Consider the following 11,593-nt stretch of genomic DNA (forward strand, 5'->3'; position numbering starts at 1 on the left):
TTGTGTTTACCTTCAATGGACAAATACATGCCAGATACTTTGATGTTTATTGATATGACACTGTGGTTAAACCACTCAAGTATGTCCATGTGTTTCTTATAGGGTAAACTTGAAATAGTAGTGTTTATGCAGCTCACTCAAGTAACTTGGAAATCTGGTACTATTGCATTCAGGACTGAAATCTTGGAGTTTAGGTGTCTTGTCTCTCATTTTGAAAATAAGTAAAAGTTGAGAATGTAAAATCTATAAAGTTCATTTTTTAACTAGGAAAAAACCACAAATTAATGACAGACACCAAATTACATATCCAAAAAGCTCAGAGAACACTAAGCAGGATGAATATTTTAAAAATATACCTAGGTATATCATATTCAAACTGTAGAAAACCTATAAAAAAGATAAAATATTTTAAAAAGGCAGAGGAACAAACACGTTGCCTACAGAGAAACAGACATAATAATTACATTGGACTTCTGTTTACAATCCATGCAAGTAAGAAGTGTTGAAAAAATTAGAATACAGCAGATATTATCCAAGTATTCATTATCTAAAACTGTGAAGCAAAAATAATTGTAACATGAACATATTCACCAGCAATCTGAGCACTCATATTAGTGTCTTTTTTGGAGACAATTTTGTCCCCCCAGATTTCCTAACCTGAAGCTCTATCTCCCAAAGTGACTGTATTTGGAGAAGGAGCTTTTAAGAAGGTAAAGTGGTGGCTCTCGCCTGTAATCCCAGCGTTTCAGGAGGCCGAGGTGGGCGGAACATGAAGTCAGGAGATCGAGACCATCCTGGCTAACGCTGTGAAACCTGGTCTCTACTAAAAATACAAACAATTAGCCGGGGGTGGTGGCGGCACCTGTAGTCCCAGATACTCAGGAGGCTGAGGAAGGAGAACGGCATGAACCCGGGAGGAAAAGCTTGCAGTGAGCCAAGATTGCGCCACTGCACTCCAGCCTGGGCGACAGAGCAAGACTCCATCTGAAAAAAAAAAGAAGAAAGAAGAAGAAGGTAAAGGTTAACATGGTGGCAAAAGCGTGAGGCCCTAATCTGTTAGGACTGGGGTCTTCATCTGAAAAGGAAGGGACACCAGAGATATCTTTCTCTCTTCTCTCTCTCTCTCTCTCTCTCTCCCCCCACCTCCCTCCTTCTGTCTCTCTCTCTCCCTCCCTCCCTCTCTCTCCCCACATCCATTTAATTGTGAAATTGAGGTATTTGTTAGATCATATATAGTGGCATTTTAATAAAGTGTTATTCCTCTACTTAAAAAAAAAAACCCACACAAAATTTTGAAACATTCTTTTTTGAGGATGAGGCCAGGCATGGTGGCTCACACTTGTAATCCCAGCACTTTGGAAGGCCTCTAGGCAGGTGGATTATCTGAGGTCAGTTCAAGTCCAGTCTGGCCAACATAGCGAAACCCCATCTCTACTAACAATACAAAAAATTAGCTGGAAGTGGTGGCGGGCACCTGTAATCCCAGCTACTCAGGAGGCTGAGGCAGGAGAATCCCTTGAATCCGGGAGGTGGAGGTTGTGGTGAGCCGAGATCACGCCATTGCACTCCAGCCTGCGTAACAAGAGCAAAACTCCATCTCAAGAAAAAATAAATGCACACAAAATTGGGATGTGCCCCTGTCTTTTAAGCAGATATAACTTTAACATTACTAAAATTGAGCCTCAGAAAAATTAAGCATGCTACACAAACTTAGTCAGAAAATGAATACTGAAATGGAAGTTTGAGTCAAATATTATTTATTTTGAATACCATGCTAATGCCATAACTCCTGTAGAGAAGGCTCAGGTGCAGCCAGAGAGACACTAGCCCACTGATGGATGGACAGACGTGGGCAGGCTCCGTCTCGCTGAACCATCCACCACTGCCACAGCTGCCTGCAACAGACACATCAGATGACACTCCAGGCAAATAAAGGATTTTCACTGCGGACTTACTGGTTTTAATAATAGGTCCTGGGGTAGAGAAGTCCCTCAATCCTTTGTGCAACAAGTTTTGAGAAGCAGGTAAGCTATATGTTTTGTGGTTTTGTTTGTTTGTTTCATAAATGCATCTACAAGAAGACCAATATTGACTGAACATTTAAAGGGCTAAAATATGCTTTGTGTTTTTATATGTGGAAACTACTTTCAACCCAATGACTATTTATTGTATCATAGCTTGTGATGTATTCTGTTCAAGGCTTTTAAGGTGCATTGTGCCATGATCTACTACCATTCTAATTGCTTTAATTAACAAGTCATTACCACACTACTGTTACATCTTAATTATGCATACAGACAGGTAGACTTATTTTACATATGTGAACTAATTGTCAAAGCAAATGCTGATTGTATCTGCAAGTAAAGTCTTTTTCTCTCTAAAATTTCTAGGGATGTTCTTTAAGTGAAATTCATATTCAAACTGAAGATTTTAGTTCAAAGAACTGAGTGTAGATTAAAGGCTTTTTGTGATTTAAACATAGTCAAGAGTACACTGTGATATCGTTGAAGTTATGCAATAAAATGTCTCTAACCTGCAAACTGAAATCTATCAAGCAGATGGCACAGTACTGAATTTGAAACCAGAAATACTGAGTTTTTATATAGATGCTTCATAGGTTTCTTTTATGATAAGAGCACATAACTCTCCTAAACCTCACACCAACTCTTAAATAGGGATAATAGGTCCACATCAATGCTGATGCCTTAGCTATTGTTAAACTCTTACAGTACAGATGTAAAGTGAAAGTACAATGTAATAACACTCCTAGGCCAACTTCGACCAGTTTTATACAGAAACGTGCTAGCTTTTCTGTTTGCAAGGATAATATCAAAGCAAACACTGGAAAGTTACATCGTTGATGTATTTTTTCAAAATCATACACGTAATAAACAAACCAAAGACAAATGATGAATACTATTTCAGAGAATATGAAGTAATCTCCTTTCTTCTTTTGCCAAGGAAGTACAATATTTTCACCATTTTTATAGACATGATCAATTTTATTTAAGCTAGGAGTTATCGTCTCATTGTTTTCATTGTTCTAAATAAACACCTTTTCCCTTGAGTATTGTTCTAAAAATTTTGCTCTGATTTTTCATGGCTGTGCTAGTGATACGTGAGAAGGAATACAGATGGCATTTAATTATGAACAGAAAAAGATGTTAAATATCATTAGTCATTAGAAATTTGCAAATAAAGACCACAATGACTTATTAATACATATATATATATATCAGAATGGCTAAAATAAAAAATAAAAACTGGAGCTTTCACACATTACTGGTGGGAATGTAAAATCGTACAGCTATGCCAAAAAGGAGTATAGTAGTTTCTTAAGAAACTGAAGGAACCCAAGTCCCCAGGCCCGCAGTCTGGGCCAAGGTCACTGGCCCTGATCAATCAGAATGGGGTCCAGGGGCCTTCCTGGGGCCCTCCAGTGTCCAAGGTGCCCTTTGGTGGCCTCATCTGCCCCTCAGCCCCTGAGCACGCCCCTCTGTCCCTCCAATCGTCCCTGTCACAGGGACATCTGTCACAGAGCCATGCCCCACCTCCTGCTTTCTGGAGATGCCAGCTGCCCGGGATGCTCTTAGCCCTGCCCTCCCCATCTCTGGGTCCTGACCAAGGTGCCCTAATGGATACCCCCTGACCCAGGTCTCAGGGAGCTGCCAGCACCCTGGGGTCCCCTGAAGGTGAGACCCAGCAAGACACATGCAGCCTGAGGCTACCACTCTCCGGCTAGCAGAACCCAGAGGTGGGAGCACACTGGAGTGCCCTTCAGGGCGTCTTCACCCCATGAGAGGGCTGGGGGCTTTGGGAGTTTGCAGCTGGCAGGAGTGAGGGTCCAGTCTCCTATCTCTGATGCATCCTTGGTCAAGTCCTGTCCCTCAGCCTGCAGGGCCTATTGCGGTCACCAGGTGAATCTGTGTTCCCTTAGTCTGGGAGCCCCAGGCAAGCAGCGCCCCCTGCCAACGACTTCAGGGCACCTGGAAGTGGAGGCTGAGAGGTCTCCCACTTCGCAGAGCTGGGCTCTGGCCCACAGGCCTTCCCCTTGGCTCAGGTGGTCTCTCGGGTTCCTGGGCTGCAGATCAGGGAACAAACATGGGCAGCTATGCTCTGCTCTGCCTACAGAGAGGTGCCCAGTGAATGCAGGTTCCAGACAAAAGGTGGAGCCTGGCATCCTGCCCTGCGTGGGCTCCAGCCTGCTGCCACCTGGGGAAACTGAGTCACAGTGAGGCTCGAGGTTGTTTCTCAGACCACTCCAGCCCCTGAGGTTCCCCTGACCTCCCAATCTTGACGACGGATAGTGAGAAGAGGTTCCCAGGCTGCCTGCCACAGGTTCTGGCTCGGCCTGGGTTGGGGTAAGTCTCTGGGATGCTGTCCTCAAAGCCCCATCAGGAGGCTGTGTCAGGCCAGGCGCACCGCGGTGACCACAGCATGGAGTGAGGGTTCTGGCCGAGGGAGAGGTCAGGATCGGGGGAGGTCAGGTCCAGGGGGAGGACACTGGTGGGCACACGGTGGGGCTGGACAGACCCTGGGTGGGTGGGAATGGCCCAGGAGGAGCCCCTGTGGCTGGAGTGAGGGTGGGGGCTATGGTGGGAGAGAGGGTGAAGGTGGAGGGAACAGGGGCCCAGGGGCCTGTGCTGTAGGAGGGGCATGGACTTCCTAGTGAGGACTCTCTGGTGGGGAGTCTCAGGGAAGAGGAGGCTGGAGGGGCTGGGGGTCCCCAGGACTGCATGCGCCAGGCAGGCTGAGGGGAGGCCAAGCCAGGAGCCTCAGGCTTCTCACCGCCAGGCCACCTGGGGAATAGCGCCTAGGCTGGGGCTCCCCTGACCCCAGGTTTGCAGGACTCCCATGTGTCCTGGGGCGCTTCCTGCCCATCCAGCCTCTGCCAGGCAGCCTGGCCCTAGGTGGCTCTGAGGGCAGCCTCCGCAGCACAGGACCTGCCTCCACCCTGGGGGGCAGATTTGGGAGTCTGACTCTGGACACTTACCCAGAGGCTGAATTCAACTCCCCAGCAAAGAGCACGCTCAGACTCCCTCCCCGCTGTGCCCAGCCTGAAGGGACCCCGGCTGGGACTTGGAAGGAGGAGGCCCGAAGCCAGGGCCTGGCTCTCAGGCACTAGGTCCAGGAGCAGATGGAGCAGAGTCCCTGCAGGAACTGCCTCAGACTGCCCCGGAGGAGGCCTGACCTGGGACCCTCTCTGTGCTACCAGGCTGCCGTTGGGGTCAGGAGGGCAGGGAGGGCCGCCACATGTACAGTGGGAGACATCAAGTAACACTGTCAGTCAGCACACCCAACACCCACAGGACAGCCACACCCCTCTGCCCTGAGGGGGTGCAGGTGGGCAGAGCCTCCTCTGTCTTGTTCACCCTGAGCGCGGAGCTGCGCACAGGACAGGTTCAGAGAGCCAAACCAGGAACAAATGGATGGACCAAGGAAGGGGCTAGGGCAGCAGGTCCCCACCCACACCCTAAACCCTAAGGGTGGGACACAGAGGCTGGCGACAGGCTGGCCCCAGGATCCTCTAAGTGACAAGAACCCTTGGCCACTGCTGATTGCGCCGAGGCGGGGACAGGGATGGTGGGGCTGGGGCTGCCTGGCCCTTTAAGAGGGCAGTTCTGCCTGCCACCCTGAATGCCCCCTCCCCCAGCCACTGGAGAAGGGATCCCGTTCCTTAGCAACAGGAAGCTCTTGGTTGACAGTGTCACCCAGGCGACTGGGAGCCGCGTCCTGCTCTGGGACTGAGCCGTTGGAGCTGCCTCGCTGACCGCACTGGGCTGATCGCAACCGGCTGGCCACACCCCTCACTCCCCTGGCCCTGGTGGGCGGCTAGCACCATGGCGCAGACGGACATACTCCTAACCAAAGAGCCGGCCCCGCAGACAGTGCCGCCCTGCGAGCTGCCCGCCAAAGAGTACGAGGTGGCCCGCAACACAGGCGCCTACACGTCGTCCGGGCTGGCCACCGCAGGCTTCCGCACCGCCAAGTACCTGCTGGAGGAGTGGTTCCAGAACTGCTATGCTCGCTACCACCAGGCGTTCGCGGACCGCGACCAGTCGGAGCGGCAGCGGCATGAGAGCCAGCAGCTGGCATCGGAGACCCAGGCGCTGGCGCAGCGCACGCAGCAGGACTCTACGCGCAGGGTTGGCGAGCGACTGCAGGACATGCACGGCTGGAAGTCGGAGCTGCAGCGCGAGGTGGAAGCACTGGCTGCGGAGACCGACCTGTTGCTGGCCCAGAAGCAGCGGCTGGAGCGCGCCCTGGACGCCACGGAGGTGCCCTTCTCCATCGCCACTGACAACCTGCAGTGTCGTGAGCGCCGCCAGCACCCCAACCTCGTGCGCGACTATGTGGAGACGGAATTGCTGAAGGTGCCAGCAGCCTTGGGTGGCCGGGACTTGTGGGCGCAGAGAGGAGGGGCCCCGGCAGTTCATGTGGACAAGCCAGGTGGCTGCTGCAGGCATGCGGGAGCCCAGCCCTTTGCACTTGGGAACCCTGAGTCCCGAAATCTGGCCCCTTAGTGACAGACCAGGAGGCAGCTTTGCCCTGGAGGGCCCCTGACTCCCAAGCAGTTGTTCCTCTTCTGGGCTTTGTCCTCCAATCCCTTCGAGTGCTGGCACAGTCATCCCCACCCTGGGCTCCCTGAACTGAGCCACAAGGCACCTCCCCAAAGACCATAGCTGGCTGGGACAGTTGTTCCCGAGGTGGAAACCCAGGCCTGAGCTAGCACTGCGGGTGTGGACAGCTAGGGTGGGGTGGGCTGGGATCCACCGCTCCCATTCATCCTATACAGAGACTGGGCCACAAAGATCTGCACCCGCAGGTCCCCTCTCCTCCATGTCCCCTGTAACTTCTGAATCCAGCCCAGCTTGTCTGTGGGGCAGCCTCATAGGGTGAGAAAGTAACTCAGTCCTGGCCCTGATGCTGGCTCTGGAGAATTCTCTGACCTCTCAGAGCCTGGGGCCTCCCTGAGAACCACTGCAAGCCCCTAGACATTCATGAAAGATGTGGGGTGGGGGCAGCTGTTCTCCTGCCACACCCCCAAGCTCAGGCAAGAACCCTTGAGTTCATCCCTCCCTTCATGCCTTCCCTCCTCCCTCCCTTCCCCAGGCCCCTCCCCCTGCACCCTCTCAGTGCCTCAAGAACTCCTACAGCTCCCACAAACCCTCTGCCTGCATCAAGGGCACCTGCCCAGTAATGGAGACACTGACAGCGCAGGAAGAGGCAAACCCAGGAACAGAGGGGCGCAGGACTCGGGCCCTGGCACACACGGAGGTAGCCGGTGGTCGAGGCAAAGACCCCAATCACAGGGAAAAGGCTTGTTCCTACACACAGAAAATTAAACTGGCCAGGCAGTAAGAAGAAACACAGGGTCCTCCTCCTGTTCTTGCTGTGAACATGGCCTTTCCCAGCACAGATCCCTGAGGGGCAGCCTGGGCAGGCATCCAGGCCCCTAGAGTTTGGTTCCTCAGGGGCTGTTCAGGCACCAGGGGCAGGCCAATGTTCCTGGGTGCACTGAGGGAGCAGCAGTGATGACTCCTAAAGCCTGGGGCATGGGAACTGCCGCTGAGGGACCTTCCCAGCAGCCCATGGAAGGCCCTGGAGGAAAACACCCCACCTACAACTCACCAAGGAGGATGCTCAAAAGCCCAAGATAAACCCAGTGAGACAGCAGAACTTGCACAGTCAGAGCTCAGGCCCCGGCACTCAGCTCCTTCTGGTGGCTCAGGTGTTGACCAAGGCCAGCAGCAGCTGGGCCTGCTGGGATCCTCACCAGGGACTGGCTCTGGTGCTCAGGTCGTCTCCTTCCTCAGGAAGCCGAGCTCATCCGGAACATTCAGGAGCTGCTGAAGAGAACCATCATGCAAGCAGTGAGCCAGATCCGGTTGGTCGAGGGCTGCCCAAGGGATGACTCCTGACCCCAACCACGGCTGGTCCTGGGGCAAGGCATTGAATGACAGGACCCTGAGGCCCAGGGCAGGGGCTGCCCCAGCTCACAGTGGGAGCGCAGGGCTGGGTGGGGGAGGTTCCGGCTCAGCCTGAGGTTGAGTGGCCAGAGCCCAGTCCCACATCTGCTCTGCAGCCTCCCAGTCTGGGCGGCTGCTCCTGGTCACTGCTGAGCATGAGGGCCGCCCAGGACAGGCTGGCCCAGAGTTCCCTCCTGAAGCGGGCACTGGGGCCCAGCCTGCAGCAGGGACAGTCCCCAGCAGGGCCCTCCCTGGGCACATACCAAGGCCTTGCCCCACCTCGCCCCAGACTGAACCGGGAGCGCAAGGAGACCTGCGAGATGGACTGGTCGGACAAGGTGGAGGCCTACAACATCGATGAGACCTGCGGGCGCTACCACAGCCAGAGCACCCAGGTGCAGGCTCATCCTCACTCCACCGCCTTCCAAGAGAGGTGGGCCCCAGCTCTGCCCCCGCGCTTGCCCTGGCTGTGGACTTGCCTCCCTCCACCTGGGGGCCTCAGCGGGGCTGCTTCCCCCAGCCTGGCCCAGAGGCCCTCGCCCCCGAGGACACTTGAGAAACTTTCTACCCCAGCATGAGCAAGCGAGCAAGACCCCCTCAAGTGCCCAGCGCGTGCACAGCCAGGTCGCGGGGAGACAGGACGGGGTTAGGGTCGGGTCAGCCCCAGGCGCCGGCAGGACTGCGTTTCCGTCCACGGCCAGCAGAGGGCGCGCGACCACCGCCCACTTGAGCGCAGCAAACTCCCGGGCGCAGGGAGGGGACCCGGGCGCCCGGTACTAGGGACGGGGGGCTACGGGCGCCGGAGGTGCTGCAGAGGGCGGCCTTGGGGGCGGCGGTGCTGGGAACGGGATCGCGGGGACGCGAGGGGACTAAGTGCCCGAGGTGGATAGGGCGTGGGGGGACTCAGGGGAGTTGTGGGCCGGGGGGCACTCGGGGACAGGGAGCCCGGGGGACTGGGCTTCGTGGGGCTGCACGGGCTGCATCGGAGTCCATGCGGGTCCTCCTGGAGCACGGGGCGCGGACAGGGCATGGGGGCGCGGCAGGACCCCCGGCCTTTGGCAGAGCCCCCCCATCCCCTGGCTGTCCCCCGCCCCGCAGCGCCTCCACCCCGGAGACCTGGGCCAAGTTCACGCAGGACAATCTGTGCCGCGCCCAGCGCGAGCGCCTGGCCTCGGCCAACCTGCGGGTGCTGGTGGACTGCGTCCTTCGCGACACCTCCGAGGACCTGCGGCTGCAGTGCGACGCTGTGAACCTGGCCTTCGGGCGCCGCTGCGAGGAGCTGGAGGACGCGCGGCACAAGCTGCAGCAGCACCTGCACAAGGTGGGGTGCCCTGAACCCCCAAGACGGCTCCCGCGCCTGCCCACCCCTCTGCCCCCGCATCACCTGGCCTGGGCCTTCAGCACCGCTCTCCTCTGCCCCACTTACCCCGAGGGACCCCAGAAGCAAGTGCCACCTCTCCGTAAACCTGTGTAAAACCAGGCGACACTGGGTATGATGGGCGGGTGTTGCCACCCCCATGACTGAACAGGAGGAGCTGTGGGGAGGATGCAGGCCGCAGGTGGTCTGGGGAGCACTGACCTCCCAGGGGTCCCCGAGAGTCCTGGCCTGGCAGGCAGGGCTCTGATCTAGGGTCTCAGTGTGGCCTTTACCGTCTCTGAGTGCCCAGTCCTTGAGCAGGGTTCGGGTCCTGGTGACCACCAAGGATGGTAGTTCTTGGACCAGAGCTAAGGGGCAACAGGCTGCCTGACTCTTCCAGAGCCCGCTGGGGGCCCCGTGCGCATCGTTCCTTCATTCATGCCTCCCCGGGGCCACTGGTCAGGACTGCCCTCTGGACACAGCCCCAGGACCTGGGCAGGACCAGCCTGGTATCGGTATTCCATATGCCTGGGCATGGGGGCACAAGCCCAAGGGCACTGTCCTGTCTGCAGACGCTGCGGGAAATCACAGATCAGGAGCACAACGTGGCGGCACTGAAGCAGGCCATCAAGGACAAGGAGGCCCCTCTGCGCGTCGCCCAGACCCGGCTGTACCTGCGCTCGCACCGGCCCAACGTGGAGCTGTGCCGCGATGCAGCCCAGTTCAGGTGCTGCCTGTGCCTCTGAGGCAGTCCCAGGTGGCCTGGTCCACCACCTCCCTGCTACTCTCTGATCTCAGCCTCCAATAAACACCCCAACCCCCCACACACATCCCCCGCAGGTGCTGAGAGGGGAGGGAGACTTTGGGGCCACGCGCAAGCACACCTTAAACACACAGACATGGACATGACCCTGGGCAGGTGATGGGTGGGGGGCTGTGCCAGGGACCTGTGCCCACGTGGTCTCACCCCACCCCGTGCCGCCTCATCTTCCCGGGAGGAAGCTCCTGCAGACAAGGTGAGCTCCAGGAGGCCACAGGGCCAGAGAGGCCAGGCAGGGCCGTTCCCTGCTGCCCTGAGCGTGCTGTCCACACCTCTGGTGGAAAGTATGACCTACGCTCGGGCTCCAGGCATAGATGGGCCGTCCTTTCGTTTCCCTTGTTAACGGATGCCCAGTGGCCCCTGCTGAGCCTACGTACCTTTCTTCCCTGCCCCTCAGTTCCTTCAAGGAGCTGGGGGCCTCCCTCCGTTAAACATCAGGAATGGAAAGAACCGAGCCTGGTGGGCTGAGGGCCAGTCCTGTCCTGCCAGGATCGAGACGGCATGCCGGTCACTCATTCGCACTCGCCCGCACTCCCTGGGAGGACCCTTGTAATTTGTGCTCTGCCCTAGAGCCGCTTTCCTGGTGGGGTTCCCTTAGGGGTCCTTTCACAGAGTCTTCCCAGGACCTCCTGCCAGCTCCCATTGGGAGTTTTGGGTTCCTTGCACCCCGGAAGGTGCATACTTCTGCCCTCCCCAGCCCCGGCTCATACTCCCCAACACCCCCAGGCTGGTGAACGAGGTGGAGGAACTGAACATGTCCCTCGCAGCGCTGCGGGAGAAGCTTCTAGAAGCAGAGCAGTCCCTGCGCAACCTCGAGGACACCCACATGAGCCTGGAGAAGGACATCACCGCCATGACCAACAGTCTCTTCATCGACCGCCAGAAGTGCATGGCCCATCGTACTCGCTACCCCACCATCCTGCAGTTGGCTGGCTACCAGTGAGCCGCTGCCACGGTGCTTCCCTGCCAAGTCCCCAAATAAACAGCACGTTAGCTTTCTGCACGCAGTGTGTGTGCCCGGTGGGACCTCGACTTGCTGTCCATCTGAACTGGCCTTTGGGTCCCCTGTAAGGCTGGCTCTGCCTACGGACTCATCATCCCAATGGTGAGAGATGAGGGGTTAGTGCCAAAGACCAGGAATCCCTGTGCCTCAGAGGACAGGACGTTCCCAGGTGGGGACGGGGGCTCCACAGCACAGCTCAGGTGTGGGCGCAGACCATGTGTCCAGCCCAGAGCCAGGTCATCCAGCTCCCCCTCCCCACTTCCCCACCAGTGCTGGCTCTTCCATTCCTTCACCAGGGTCTTACAGCCTTGGGACATCTTTGGGACCTCTGCATCTCCCCATCTCCTCCCCCTGCACCTCCAGGCCCCCAGCCTCAGCTCACATACCCCTCCCCTCCGGACGGGGCACTTTCTCTACTAGAGGCTCATCCAGCTGCTGGGTGC

At 56.4% G+C, this 11,593-nt stretch overlaps 1 protein-coding gene across 1 annotated transcript; it reads left to right on the plus strand.

Moving 5' to 3' along the window:
• The first annotated feature begins 5,722 nt into the window (after positions 1 to 5,722).
• TEKT4 (tektin 4) lies at positions 5,723 to 11,154 on the plus strand. Its single transcript, XM_007969941.3, has 6 exons — positions 5,723 to 6,374; positions 7,818 to 7,888; positions 8,260 to 8,403; positions 9,069 to 9,291; positions 9,900 to 10,054; positions 10,874 to 11,154. The coding sequence occupies exons 1-6, from the start codon at positions 5,841 to 5,843 to the stop codon at positions 11,088 to 11,090; spliced, it is 1,344 nt and encodes a 447-aa protein (XP_007968132.3). The 5' UTR covers positions 5,723 to 5,840; the 3' UTR covers positions 11,091 to 11,154.
• Positions 11,155 to 11,593: the final 439 nt, after the last annotated feature.

This window comes from Chlorocebus sabaeus, chromosome 12 (assembly GCF_047675955.1).
Source record: "Chlorocebus sabaeus isolate Y175 chromosome 12, mChlSab1.0.hap1, whole genome shotgun sequence".
Taxonomy (NCBI): domain Eukaryota; kingdom Metazoa; phylum Chordata; class Mammalia; order Primates; family Cercopithecidae; genus Chlorocebus; species Chlorocebus sabaeus.

What these genes read in the sequence shown, in the direction of transcription:
- TEKT4 (XM_007969941.3), top strand. Translation starts at nt 5,841, where the DNA reads ATGGCGCAGACGGACATACTCCTAACCAAAGAGCCGGCCCCGCAGACA. An exon ending in TGCAGCAGCACCTGCACAAG is followed by an intron (nt 9,292 to 9,899) that starts GTGGGGTGCCCT and finishes TCCTGTCTGCAG; the next exon opens with ACGCTGCGGGAAATCACAGA. An exon ending in CGCGATGCAGCCCAGTTCAG is followed by an intron (nt 10,055 to 10,873) that starts GTGCTGCCTGTG and finishes CAACACCCCCAG; the next exon opens with GCTGGTGAACGAGGTGGAGG.